This window comes from Ischnura elegans, chromosome 5 (genome assembly GCF_921293095.1).
Source record: "Ischnura elegans chromosome 5, ioIscEleg1.1, whole genome shotgun sequence".
In the NCBI taxonomy this organism is placed as follows: domain Eukaryota; kingdom Metazoa; phylum Arthropoda; class Insecta; order Odonata; family Coenagrionidae; genus Ischnura; species Ischnura elegans.
The window spans coordinates 61,694,476-61,709,976 of NC_060250.1; the positions used below are offsets into that span (position 1 = coordinate 61,694,476).

General features: G+C 34.3%; 1 protein-coding gene across 2 annotated transcripts in view; it reads right to left on the bottom strand.

The window, feature by feature from the left end:
* Positions 1-5,831: 5,831 nt before the first annotated feature.
* LOC124158975 (superoxide dismutase [Cu-Zn]-like) overlaps positions 5,832-15,501 on the bottom strand; it is a 54,870-nt gene continuing 45,200 nt past the window's right edge. The window contains exons 3-5 of one of the 2 annotated variants that reach the window (XM_046534424.1): positions 14,708-14,908; positions 13,701-13,957; positions 5,832-7,283 (exon numbers count right to left, since the gene is read on the bottom strand). In XM_046534424.1, coding sequence (XP_046390380.1) covers positions 7,181-7,283; positions 13,701-13,957; positions 14,708-14,908 — 561 coding nt within the window. In that variant the 3' untranslated portion in view covers positions 5,832-7,180. Of the gene's footprint in view, positions 7,284-10,652; positions 11,344-13,700; positions 13,958-14,707; positions 14,909-15,501 lie in introns of those variants that run through there. The other variant, XM_046534425.1, reaches the window with a different exon arrangement.

The window sequence follows — 15,501 nt, forward strand, 5'->3', positions numbered from 1 at the left end:
CATAACACCATAATTATGTAAAATGTTTTTATATAATGATGGTGTCACGAATATGTTGAATTTTATAAATTATATGTTATGGGTTTTATAAATTATAATGAATAATTGTAATAAAATTGTGATTGGAATTGTACAAATTAGTCCAAAAATCCCTGGCATTCTTCGCGTGAACCCCATTTAAAGAGGGACTAAAGAATGGGTAAAGTCTAGATGTGCAGTATACTCCAGCTTTATGGTATTAATCCAGTCCGGAGGATGCGATCATAAAGTGTTTGCCTTCATATGTTGAGTCGATATTATTTCCACATGAGGAATATGTTAAATGACCATTAGCCTCTGCAAATGTTGCTTTGTTAAAAAATTTTTTGGTTAAAAAATGTTTTTCATTGACAAATAAGGCATAGAATTGTATAATTGATCGCACCAAAATTTGAAATTTTTAAAGTGCTGTTTAATCCTTTTGAGACGGTGGAGTTCTCTCCTTAGGATGACTGCTAGGCTGAGCCCCAAGAGACTCTTCCATCCCCTCTGTATGGAGCATTTTTGCAGGTCATTCATTAAGAAGGGTCTTTGGGATAATCACACACTCTCAGTACCAACCTTTTTCGACCCTTCCCAGTGGGGACTCCACATTATCTTGGACTCCGAGGGTAGTTGGGTCCTTCCTTTCCAGGTTCATAACCTTACCAGCAGCATTGGTCAACCCATGCTTTGTTAATATGAATTAGCTATGTGGATAATTGTTGCTTGCGCCTAAATTACAGACTTTGAATTAAATTCCTAGTTTATTCTTTATTAGTCTGTTCCATGTTTTATATTGATACCTCCACTGCATAAGCACTCAACAATTGCCCACCGAATCAAATCCACTCACCTAGATAGCCCTTACAGTACTAGATGAGCGGATTCTATTCGGTGGGCGATTGTTGAGTGTTTATGAAGTGGAGGTATCGATATTATCATTTATGGGTGAAGTGTTAAGTATATATTTATGTTCATAAAACATAAGTATATTTACCACAACTTTATCGTGCTAGAGGTATGGAAAATGATTTAAGTCTCGAAGAGAGAGCCCTTCCAATCCTCTCCGTGGGGTATAGCTGACTTTTTTCTTTTGCATTGGAAATACCTCATCGGCTATGGCCGAAATTACTTTGTTTGAGTAGAAAAATCAGAGTAGCTATAGCCAGCAATAGGCTCAAAAGGGATAAATACAATTGAGTACTAGAGATACACAGTTAATTATCTGAATCCTGGCAAACTTCCTGAAACAGTCATTGCAGTTTTTGCTTTTTGTCGCACTTGAAATGGTCTGGCAGTTTGAGCCTTAAATAATGAGGGGGAAGAGAGCAATATGTACTTCATAATAAAATAAATTTAGTTGATGCTGAGCTGCAGGGAGAAATAAAAACATAGAATGGAGGCTTATCGCTATGAAGCCTGGTTTTTCCATCCCAGTTTCCACATGAATACACCTCAAACAAGATATATCTGAATTAACCATGGCAATATCAGTAACTTTAATATGTATCTAATAGATGCTTTTATATAATTTCTAATTTCTGACTTAGTGGGAGAAGTGTGGGCTCATTAAAGTGGTGATACTATTTTGCTCCTGAGCAACTTATGTAAATCTCATGATGTTTTCTAGAGGTTGAAAATGCCATATCTTTCAGACTTAGGTTTCTTGAGTAATTATTTAGACATGGAACTGGCCAAAATCTAAATATGTATCTGTATTAATTATGATGTTGAGTTGAATCCATGCTAGTCATTCCTTTGGTTTCTGTATTTTTTGTATAAATTTATTTATTTGTTTCGTTTGAATTGAAAAACAAATGCTAGGAAATTTTTATTAGGCCAGAAAGCTTTGGATGCATACAGGGGGAATGAGCGCTCCTGAAACAGCTGTAGGATTTTCCTTAGTATGTATATGGCTATGCTACAGCTGCTTAATCATATCATGAATTGTTCTTTCTGATCACAGCATTCCTGAGCACTGATTGCCAGGTGATGGGAGTTAAAATAGTCAATAGATGGGTTTCCCAATGGCATGCTGACAGATGCCTCTATTCGGGAATTCTGAGAATCCTATTCAGCAGTCCACTGCAATTCTCAGCATTTCTACCTGCCGTCCTTGAGTGCCCAATCCCCCTGAATGCACTCAACTCATTATTTAAGTCCTAGGGAATTGAGTACCATAGTCAAATTAATTTAAAGGAAAGACTCAGTAGCTTGAAAAGAAAAATTTTAGGAAGTTCTGGTTTAATTAGGTTATACATAGTAACTATTTATTCAGTGTATACATGCATAGTCTGAACTAATGGTAAATTTTGGTATTTTTTCTTCTTGCTATGAAGGATAGCGTTTGCAGTTCATCTCATTTTGCTGTGTAGTGTGACTCATTTTGACCTCATAAGTGGCTCCTTCATGAGCACACTGATGAAACTTATTTAGCCATGATAAACTCAATTAAGGCCTACTTAAAAGCTGCCACTTCATAGATAATAAAAGATTATTTTTATCAATAATTTATAGAAAGCCACCTTTCGTTAGAAAAACCTCTGAATTTTCTAATTTCTATAAAATTTATTTTATGTATAATCATGCTAATGGAAAAAATTGTGAGGTTTATGATTAGCATAGCCATAATTTTTATAGGGCACTTATTTGAGGAGCCAGACACCTTAAGTCTGTCCGTGCTCTGCAGCGTCAGAATTATGTGTATAAATGAAACCCATTTGAACTGGAATGAGAGGCAGCTGGCCTCTGTCAACACCAATGCCTATGTTAACTTGCATATTCTCTTAAAAGGAGCAAAAATTATTTTTTTCGAGATCCCTATGTAATTCTAAAGACGAATGATGAGTCAATGAAAGTCAGAGAGACTAATTGGCCGTCGTGATACATAGTTGCATTTTCATACAGAATGTCTTGTTTTACCTAAAATGGTTAATGCAACCTGTGTGCATATTAATTCATTGGAGAAATGAAGTCATGGTTAGATTTTTAGTTGCGTTTTTCTTCAAAATGCTTAATGTGCCCTGATTTTGTTAAACCTATCAGTGGTGTGTAATGTCAAAGCTGGATGAGTTGTGACTGTTGAAACTATTTTTCAATGGGTAGCTAACTATCTCTTAGGTTGTTCTAGAAAAGCAATCTCGAAATTGCTATACATGGTGGATATTTTTAAAGATTTTTTGGGTACATACGAGCTGAATAATAAAAATCATGTGCTTTAATTTTAATGTGGTGGAACAGAAATTTATAATTTAGAAAGATTTGTAAAGGAATGTTATCCATGATTTTTCATACCAGCCCAGGGTCTTCTGTCCATCAAAAACTGCTGAAAATTTTTATTGCAGCTTTTTTCTTTGTCTACATCCAGAAATGCCTTTTTTCTTTCCATTGGCTGTGAAAATTCTGCAGTGGGAAAAGTATCTCTTGGTTTTATTTTGGAATCATTTTTTCATCCTATAATATGCTTCGCTACCTTTTCTATGAAAATTATTTGGTATGCTGATATGCTGGCAGAAGGTAAAAAAAAAAAGACCTTGTCAATAGACAAGCTCCTAAGTCAAGGCGTTCAGAACGGTTGAGAAAATGCCTGCCTCGTAACTGATTAGATTCCTTTTAAGTTGATCTTTTCAAATTGTGCTTCTATCATTGCCAAAAATGATGAAACATCTATTGCTATGATGATTTCAATTTCATTTTCTGTTTCAAGCTGTTAATTTGTGATCTTTACGGTCAGAGTTCTATTAGATTAATGTTGGCTAGTATTATCTAAGATAATTGATGCTACATGAATTAATCAATTTCAGTTCTAGTGGTGGCAGTACCACTGTTTAGGTGGTGTGTAAATCTAAGCATTAATGATAATCTTGTAGACGTTGAAGCCTGGGTTATTAAGGCCTGAATAAAACTGTATATTACAGTATTGTTCCTTATGATGTTGTTACTCATTTTCAACAATAATTTCAAAACATATATCTTAAGATATTCGCATTTAATTCACCTGATTCATTTGAAACCTTGGGTATGATATCCTTTTACCTAATTTGAAATTTTGAGTAATGAAGTTTAATCTATCACTTAGACAATGATAAATCATGTAACTGTCATTGGTCGTGAAAGCTTAAAAATAGTTCTTGATTTTTAATCCTTTCATACAAATCCTTATATACTTCTACTGTACTGGTTTGATATTGAAAACTATGTAGGATTTATGAATTTGAATAGAGATTTCTTCAGTTATCTGACTTTTTCCACCTCTGATTTATCTGGAGTTATTATTTGCTATGTGAGCATCTGGCAAATTTTGGGTGGTGGAACCATCTCAGCAGTTAATGACATGCACAAAGAAATAGCTTACAAAAGTATAAGATTGAGTTCTTTGATGTGAAAATCATGATCTTAATAAGGTGTGGCTGCCAGGTCATAGATGACCATAGGGCCAGGGAAAAACCTCCATCCACTCACAGAGACCGCAAATAATGAGGTCTTCCAGCTACCAAGCGATGGCAGAAGAGGCTTGCTCTTACCTCATCCATTTTTCGCAGTCTGATATAACTCTATATAGTGGTCGACATACAAATAAATTTGGCGTGCCCTATGTGTATTTTCAACTTGAAGTGTGGTTAAATTATCATTATGAAGACCTTAGCCTAGGTTGCATGCTCATGATATGGTTTTGATTAAATTGGCATGAGTTGTACCCTATACATACTTTTTCCTATCAAACTTACCGACTTTTGGGTAGTAGCACTGAGTGAGAAACATAAATTATACAATATAATGTTATTTTTTAATATGTACTTAGTTAGTATAATATGCTTTTTATTATCATTGGACTTTGTTTCAGGATTGCTTTTTAGTAAACAATTTGCTTCCCCCAGAAAAGTTAGATCTAAGATGACAAAGTTAGTCACATGCTCTGTTCACCTTTCCATACTATGAACAACCTTCACCAGTTGCATAAGCAGTTAGCTGAAATACTAGAAAAAAAACTTGGAGCCCATTTTAAAATCAAGCTTTGTGTGTCCGGCAATACAAGGATGTTAAATGATACATGAGAACACAAAGCCTATTTTTATCTCTAGTTTCTGGTCACAGCTATATTGTGTATGCTTCTACCATTTAGTGTTATGAATTGTCGACAATTAATCCAAAAGTGAGTAAAAATCATGATAAAATCGTGTAGCCTATGGAAGAAGATTAAGGAAACTATATGGCAGGAGGCTCAAATCACATCAGTTTGTGTTAATAAGTCATAATTTAGAGGTCTTCAGGTTTTCAGTTAACCTCTTCTTACACCAGTAAGTCTCATGGGGTAGTTTAAATGGTTGATTTTGATAAAAATCAAAATGAAAACACTCCATTTTTATTGAGAAAATTTTAAAAGTCTGGAAGGAGGAGATAAGGTACTTGTCCAATTGAATGCAACTATTGTGAAGAAAATTGGACTACAACATGCCTGAGGTACACACATTCAGAAAGCATGAATAATTGGGCCAGATATTGACTTATGTTTACTCATATGTAAATTGCCCTTGGTTCTGTGAAGAGTTAGGTTTTTAAACGATCGTTCTACTTACAAGTAGTTAAAGCTTAGAATATACTCAAGAATCAGTTATATGTTCATACTTAGATTGCAGTCATTTGTAGGAGAAAATAGTTTCTAATAGAAGGCTCTTTAGTTAAATTCTATAAGATAGTAGAAAAATTAATTGGATGGACACTTGTTAAAACTGGAAGGTATAAATTGTGTGGTATCTAGCTAGCTAAAAACTTGAATCAGCATTCAATGAAACCAAATGAAAATCCAAAAGTTTACGTTCATTACTAAAAAATTTTATTCAATAATTTATGTGTTCTATAGTAAATAATGTTTACATTACATGTATAACATTTTTAAGCAGAATTTAATCAATCTCATCTAATAGACATCATTGAACTTTTTTTAACACTCGTTCCACAAATTTCGTTTCAAACAAAATTCATACAGCTCTCCCTCCTTGAGGGATGAAACCACTGATGGCTATTTAAAACATTAATTCATATTCTACAGTACCGGTAATGATTAAGTCAAATTTTGTCGTATTTAGAGATAGTTTTTGCTATTCAGTATTATCTAAAAAATATTTTATGTGGAATAATAACTAAACATACATATTGAGAAGATGATATCCCACTAGGTACAAATGTAGCTAATTTTGTTTCCACCTGTGTTAATAAATGTCATGCCATCACAAGTAAGGCATACTTTAGCACTACAAGCACTCTTTTAATGTCAGAAAAACTCTAATATTTTGCATATTCTATGATACAGAATCTTAATAATGACATGAGTATAAATATTATGCCTTGTAAAAACTAGCACAAATGACAACTTAGAAAAAATGGAACTATATGCCTGCTTGGCATAACATATTCATTTTATGACTGATTTTGAGACACTGAAATGGTAGACATGCATTCAGAGAGATCATATAAAATAACAGGCATGAAAACATTTACCTTGCAGTGCTGTAATCAATGGTTTCTGCAAAATAGTTTTTGAATTGACCAATCAGAAAATAAAACCTTCACCGCAATTTGCATAGCATTGTCAAAAAAGCCAGAAATTTGTACTAAGTCCACAATCATTGCCCTAAAGCTGTATTTGAAGAACTTTTTCGCTTGAGTAGTCTATGATTGTAGAAAAAATTCATCATGCCTTACACTAAAGTCACTGAAATAAAAATGATGAATCACACTTTTCTTTTCATCATATTGTTATCCTTAAATAATAATCTAAATATTCAACCTATGAAACATCTTCAATACAACCCAGAGAAAAAAACAAATTTCATAGTGTTGGGAAATGGCCACTAATCAATTTTCAGCATTTGAATTGAAACATGAGTTATTGTTTGCTGATATAGGATTAATGTTCACTTTGGTCCATGCAGATGTCTGTTATTATTATTTGATAATAATAGAACATAATCTTGGCTATATCCCGTGATAGATTTAAATAATATGTATTTCTAGTGGATGGACACTGATGAATACCTATCAGTTACATGTTAAGTCATGCAACGGTTTTCACTGGAAGCCCATTCTTTTCCTTCCGTAATTAGTAGCTTGAGGTTATTAAAGTTTTAAAATTTCCCTTTGTACCACCAAATGAAGTCATTCACTTCAAAAGGAACCTTAAGAAAGCAGGGATGAGGATTAGGAGGAGGCCAGAACTGCAATGAGACATTGCTAATGATGATGCAGACCCTGTTGTATGTGACCTGAAATGACGACAACAAAGACAATTTGGTGATTATCACGTTTGAATGACGTTATCAGTATGTAGCACAAGTAAATGGCTCCCCTATTTATGGGGTTAATTGTTTTGTAAGTCATGATTGTATTTACTTCGTACAACTGTATGCTATTATTATTAGTTTTCTGCACATTATTATGCTGAAGACAGGAAGTATTCAATCTTGTAAAGACAGATATGTTTTACTGCTTCGTTATTGAACAGAAAGTGAGGTTTGTCTTACAGTCATTATGTAGTGTAGGATTTCTCTCCTATCCACTTTCATAAGAAAAGATTTTAGGAATTTTTTGTGTGTGTCACATGTTCATATTCACTGCTTTTGGATCCTTACTAGCCCAAAGTAGAATTAAAATAGGCACCTATCATAGACACCGAAGGATTCCATCATTTATCACTATCAAAATATATTCCCTATGGGTCCCAAAAAGGGAGGTCTTAGAATTTTTAATTTGGGAAATTATGGTAAATGAGCTGTTTAAGGCTATCTCTGATGACACAGGCAGAGGAAATGTGCTCTGCTGATCCTGACGAATAATTCCAGGCAGTAGCAATAAATCCAGGGGTGGAAAAAGGGGAAATATGCCCGAAAAATTAAGAAAAGCATTTTTGTTGTAGTTGACTAGCATAGGTGGATTTAGGGGGGCAGTAGGGGCACATGCCCCCCCAGACGCTTAAAAAATAGACGAGATTTTTAAGATGGTTATCATTACGTTCATTTTTTTTTGTATTTTATAGAGCCTTAATCATTTAATTTCATATTAAAACAAAGAGAATTTTTTGCATGGTAATTGTTGTATGTTTTTTTTTTATCTCAAATATAAGAATGCTGTTTGCCTGTAAGGCCCTTGTGCCCTCCCAGAAAAAAATTATGGATCAGGCCTTGTTCATTATGTAGCATTAAAAATTGAAATGAAGAGGTCATATGCCAAATCCCTTGTAGAGGCCTTCCGTGAAGAATCAACTTTGACATTAATTATAAAAGTTCAACATTTGTCATGCTAGAGGACTTGGAAATCTTCACTGTGCATTGCATCTTGCCTATAAGAAGCTCCCCTCCCCCAAATTTATATCTGAATCTTCCACTGCTTTCAGAGAGTAAAATTGTGGATGCAATAATATTTACAGAACCATCATTGTAGATGTGTTTGATGGTTTCATGTAGCATATTGATATGTCTATGTGAGTATAGGCATTGCTTCATGGGCATGCAGCTGGACAGGACATGCTGTGTGTATGGAAAAGAGAAGCAGTCTACCAATTTTTTTCAGCAATTCAAATATTCAATATCTCTCCTTATTCAAAAATCCTAGGAAACCCATGGACAATTTACTTGTAGTCTAGTCAAGCCAAATCTGGACTTTCTTCCCTCTACTTTTGCTCTTCCACTGTGTTTGACTTACTTAGTCACACAATTTGTTCTCAATTTGATTTGTCTATCTGAGTAAAGCCATGTTTCAGAAGTATATTTCTCCCTAGTCTTTGAAATAAATGTCTAACAATTTCTCTGATTTCAAATAAAATTAGGCTTGATTAAGCCATAGTATACTTGCATGCTAGATAGTATCTTAATATAATAGCACCATTTATAGAAGGCGAGAAATCAATCACTGATGTGAGCTTAATTGTCTCCAATTACATACTTAATGTATGTCATATTTCAATGATAATGAAGAAAAATGAGATAGTTTGAAATTTTGTGTGATTATTCAAAGTACAAAAGAACAATCAAGGATGAGGTTTGGATTGGTTGTGGTAAATTTGAGTAATCAGAAAGTTTGATGTATGCTTGAATCTGAGATAATCTTAATTCTATGGTCACTTTTCTCCAATGAATTCCCTATTTTTGACACTCTTGGAGAAAATGTAATTTTTATTAATGCAGATAATGGATAAACTTCATAAAAAACTAAAAATATAAATAATAATCAATTCAATTCATCAATTTTTACCAGTGACAGTGGCATAGCCAGGAATATCATTCGGAGTGGGGTCCAAAATTAAGGGGAAAATATTTTAAAAACAGTGCTATGTAGAGGGTTTTAAACTAATTTTAACACTTTAAATGATAAAAAATTTCATTTGTCGAAGATATCTTTTGTAAATTCATGGTTTTTCAATATTTTGTTTTCTTTTATGAAGCAAAGGTTTTGTGTTTTATATTTTGGGGGGTCCAGACCCCCCCGGTATTATTGATGAATTTAATTTTTTTCAATTCTTGACCTCTTCACCTCAAAAATTGTATCTTAGTGCACATGATAGTGTTTTACATGCCCGTAGTTAAAAATTTCATTTCGTGAAAGATTAGGAGATGATGTTATGTCTGTAAAAAAGAAATTGAGCTGCAAAGAGAGTATTAGTACAATAACTTAAAAAGTTAGTGGGCCCTACGTATGGTTTTGAACGTAGGGAAGTCTTTTTTGGAGAGGTAGTGTCACCCAGGGGTGTTAGTTGAAATTGCCATTATTGACTTCATTCAAGGTTTATGCTTGACATAGTCCACTAAGCACGTAGTTCCCTCTCCATTGTTCTCCCATCATGGGCATTTTCCCATCCACTCGCTGGAGTTCTTAGCATTCAGGGGCCACCGTGTGTTTTGAACAAAAATAGTTAATTACATTGTTTGATTCCCAAATTTCAGGCACAGTGTTAGTGAGCAGCAATAAGTTACAAAATAAGCTTGTATATGAATACAAAAAATTTCTTCCTGAATTTCTTAAACATCCTCTGTTAGGAATTAATGAGCATAGCTTTATACATGTCATTCATGGTGGAGCCTTCAGCCTTTGTTATTTGAGATGAAAAGCGTCATATTAACATGCATGTTGAGATACTGAAAAGATAAAATTCAGAGTTGATGGAAGGGTAATGAATTTTTGGTCTCATTCAATTACCTGTTTGAGCATTTCCTCCATTATGACTGATAATGGAAGATCTATTGTAATTGCCATTATGTATTCATTTCTACTCTATGACACGTTATGTGAATCACCTCTCTTAAAGTTTTGGGACAGTAAAAAAGGGAGACAATTTCCTCGCCATGAGGTCACTAAATCATGCCTTTGGCATTATCTACCTTTTTTTGATGAGTTTAATAATTAGTTGCAGGAATTTCATTCATTGAGGTGCAAAATGCACTCCTTAGTCTCCATAGTATCTTTGCCTTTCAGCATTACCTTAAAATATTATTTGTGAAACAAATAATACTAGTGGCAATATAAATAACTGTGAAACTCATAAAGTATCTTCTCCATCCTTAGTTATAGAAATAATTGATACATTGGTAGTGACTTATCAATGCTAGAAGTACATTTTTGATTATTGAAAGAAGAGAAAGTTTATGGAAGCATGATATTCTATTTAATAAGCATAGCTCAAATATCATTAGGTATTGTCATTCATTGATGTACATAATACATATATTTCATTTACAGTTTCATCAGATTCAATAACCTTAGTTTAATATCACATGATGGTGCATGAATACAAAGGTGAAGTGATGGGTGCAAATTCAAAGCTTCAAATGAGCACAAGCCATCGCATAATTCCTATCATGCAGGAAAGGTGTTGCATACACAGACACAATTTTTAAGAAGTTTATTAGTAAAAAAGCTGTAGTTAGCAAAATAAACATTTTCAGGTAAACATATCTAAAAATATTTCTGTCAAACTATCTGCCAGTGATAAATATTTTGTCTTTTCTGCTCGAGTTACTCATAAAATAAGCCATGCTTCTGGCACACGTTTACAAAATGTTCAATATGGCTTTGCAATAAATAATATCAATGATAATATCTTTCCCTTAAGTGATATTTGATGTTATTTGTATAGTTGGGTGTAGAGGAAGTATTCCGTAATAGCCACAGAAACCATTCATGCATGAAAACAGATGTGTTCAGTGTTCATTCTCTTTAGGGCAGCTTCAAGGTGTTTCTCATCTGTATAACTACCAGTGGTACCAATGCACTATTCCTTGTGGTTGCGGATAAAAGTAAGGTGAGGGGAGGGTGGCTGGCCCCTCTTTATTTCTGGAAAAATTGAAAAGATGACAATCTTTAAGGTGGCACTCCAATAATAGTTTTTAAAAACCATTTTAAAAAATAATTATTCCAGCATAGCTTAAAATAAACAGTTTAAAAATAATTTATGAATGTCTAAACGCCACTATGTCTATGAATATAAGTCCTCAGACACATGTTGCTCGCTGAAAGGCATTGCATACCGCCAATGCACGGAAGAAAGTGATGAACCGCACTCCCCCCACCTTGAAAAACAATGACCCTCATCCGCCCCTGCTCCCAATAATTAGGACCACAAATTGAAATTGTTTACAATACTTTTTATGAAATATGATTTAATGCTTTCCAGGCGAATAAACCCGGTGGGAATCCCGAGAAAAGTTTACCCACCATACTTTTTCATGTCCAGTGAATGAAACAAGAGGGTAGTTGAAGTTTTTTATCCATGAGAGTACATGTTAGTAAATCATGTATATTCATGAATGGTCTCAATATTTCCTGTTGAGCATAACATTATATAAAAACCCTAGCTTTACTTCATAAGACCACCTAATTTCATGTATGTATCTTTCAAAGGGGGATCCATAATTTTGAATTTATGCCTTCTTTATGTTGAAGTAGGAAAAATTGACAGTTGTAGTCAAAGTATTGCAAATATAGATATTTCTTGCTCCAAAATAGAAATGTGTTCCCAACATTTTTGGATCCAAATATATATACGGATTATGTGTGTGGATCAATAGTATAATTGAGCATATAATGATATCTACTATGTAATACAATTTATTATGTCTGTTTCAAGTAAACAGGGGCATTTTTATTTTATTCTAAAAATCAACCACACATTTGGATCACTGAATTTATCAAAAGGCTACAATATGGTCCAATGTGAAACAGAGATAGATAAGTCTGTTGGTATGCTACAGATATTGAAATAGAGACTCGTAAAGGAAAATTAATATTTAATATCAAAATAATCACATACTAGTTCAGGCTAAATATGCATTATATTTTACTCTAAGGACATGCTGATATGCAAGCATGCCAATTATTATAGAGTAATCTAAATGCACATCCAATTCTATATATATATTACTATTACATATATCTGCATGCATAGATAATTTATAGTTAATTTTTTTATTATCTAGTGTTTGTATTTAATTGCTTTTGTGGATTTTCTATTTTAACTTCACCATTATGATGTATTCAGGGAAGAATTACTTTTGCAGAGGAGGCAGAAATGTTGGAGGAGAGATCATTTTTCTGAAGCTATAATGAACCATTTTCCAGCCATTGTGAAGTTGGAAACATATTTTCTGCGAAAATGTAACCCCCTTACCTGAAGTAACCAGTACAATATTTTTGCATTGGGAATATTGAAAGGAAGAGACATTCAAGGCTACCAAATTGGAAGATTGGGTTGTGGCTTTGGCAGACATATAATTTTAAAGTTACAATTCCTTTTTCTATCTCTATTGATTTTAATTTTTGCGAGGGATTATTGTGTATTTCATATGCTTTCAGTAGCAACATTAGGAAAGAATGATTGGTGCGGAGAATTGACCTTTCATTGGCAATTTGATAGTTATTCTTTCTACAGTATGATTTGCTGTACTGATCATGGTTAAGACTCATACTCATGTAACCACACTTTCATTCTTATCATTCTCATTCAGCTACGAATAACCATGCTCACTTCTGGGCTGGTTACTGATGGTAAAGGGCTGAAATCATTTAGCTTTTGATTATGGCTTTTGAAAGAGGAGTATGGTAAAATGCATAGTTTTATAAGTTCCTGGAATTACTCGCATATAAGTAGTTGGGTTTAAAAAAAGTCCTATAAATTCATTGTACAAAAATTATAATATAATGATATTTCCCTATACAACAACAATGTCTTTCTTTAGCAAACTGTTGTTTTGTTTGATCAGCACAGCTGTTGAATAAAATTTTCATGTTTAAGGCTCCTATAGGTACCCTTGTGTCCTAATTAATTTTATAGATTGAAATGGTTGTTAACCATTTCAGAATATGAAGGGCTTAGTGATTTACAAATCCATAATTACAAGCAATACAAAGCAAATAGTCTTAATTTAAAGCATAAGAAAATAATAACAATTTTATGCTTAGAATAAATGTTGGAAAATGAGTTTCTACGCAACAGATCAGGAAAGATAAAAAGTCCTCATTTAGTTACAGTGGATGACATATATATTAGAGACTGTTGAAGCACATAGAAGTAGTAAGTACACCACCAAAGCATTGACTGTTAATGAAAGTGAAAGCACATGAGGCTGCAGGTGAGAGATGGAAGAATGGTGGAAAAACATATGAAGAACATCAGATATAAACATGAGATTTACATAATTCCAATGATGCCACAGGCAACCCTAGCACCAGCATGTCCAGTTGTCAGGGAATCAGAGTATCCTCCCAAGCCGTAGTCATCCTCTCCAGCGTGAATCACAAGGGTCCTTCCCACAATGCTGTGAGGGGAGGTTGGGATAAGGCTGATGACTGAGTCAACTGCCGTAATGGTTGCAGTTCCCTGGCTCGTAGCCCTGATGTTGCCCAAGTCACCCACATGCCTAACTGCTGCAGATGGAGCACCATGATGAACCTAATAAGATGCAATGACAGATTTTAAAATTCATTCATCGGTTGCCCTTAATAGTCATTCGATGATGCTTCGTTCTCAAATTGGAATTCCACTGGCAATTTTTTTGTGTTAATTACATTCCTTGGTTTTGTGGATGGTTTTCCTGTAGGTTGAAGATGTTTTTTAGAAAAAGTTGTTTTCAGTTGCTGTGCACCAGCCAAAGTGTGCTTCCTTAAGTGCCACGTAGAGACTGAAATTTTACTCAATTTTATTAAGAATTAGCTTGCAGAAGGTAATGAGCTAAAAAAATTGCCCATGAAAATTAAGATAAGGTATTAATTTATTTTTAGGTATACGAGTCAGTGACAATTCATTGATGAATTAAAAATAAAGGATATAAGTTATCTATTTTGTGATTGAGTTCTCTAAATACTATGTTTTCATCATATTCAAATTTGAAGTGTTCCAGATAACAATCCTTAGGAGTTTCCAATGGAATCAATGATGTTTTGATCACTACAGAAGGAGAAAACCTGAATTTTATGTATTGCTTTTGCAAATCAATGCTATAGCATTACAGAACACAAATTTTAATGTTATTCCAGTAACAAAAGCACTACTTTATTGCTATATTATAAGTCTCTAATTATATGCTGCAGCAGAAAACTTTTTTTTCTTAATTTGAGGGGAAGATGGGATTTCCCCAGGCCCTCCTGGATGCACCACTGGGTTTCTTAAATTACTGAGTGAAATTGGAGGTTTTCCATTTACCATTTCTGGGTTGAAGTGTCCGCCGGAAGAGGCACAGCCACCACTCAGGTCTCCCTTTTCGTGCACGTGCATGCCATGGTTTCCGGGTGAGAGACCCATGATCACACCTGTGAGTGTCACTGGTCCACCATACTCATCCTGGGTGAACGTAACATTCCCACTCACTACGGACCCATGGAGTGCCACAATCGCACGGATTTGCTGCACATGGGGAAGAGAAAGGAGTCATTATGCATTGAAATTCATGAGACATTGGATCATTTGTCATTTTACAAGTTTCCAAAACTGAGTCTTATGTTATAACAAATAACTTCAGGCTTTACTGAGTCTTATGTTGTCAGCACCTGTGTAAGAATGTTACTTCATTCCATCTTAGTATCCTTAGCCTTTACTATTGTATGTGTTAGCAATCATCTTACTCTTTGAATTTTCGTACGTGCCATAGGCTATTTTGTGGCATGTTTGGGCATCTTCCGCTTCAGTGGCGTAACTATGGGGGGGTTTTCGGGGGATAGATTCCCCCCAAAGCTTCAGAGAAAAAAACTATTATGAAACTATTGCCTAGTTTTGAATTATAATAACTGCATCTACTTGAAGTTCAATTATACATACCAAAATGATGTAAAATTCATATCCAAGCATGTCATTTTTTTTAATTTTCTCGGACCCTGATTTCTTGGCGAGGGGGGAGTCGCCCCCTAGGCCCCTCATCCCCGCCCAAAGCATATTCCTAGTTACGCCACTGCTCCGGTTACAATGGACGCACTACTCTCACCGCGAACCAAATGCTTTTG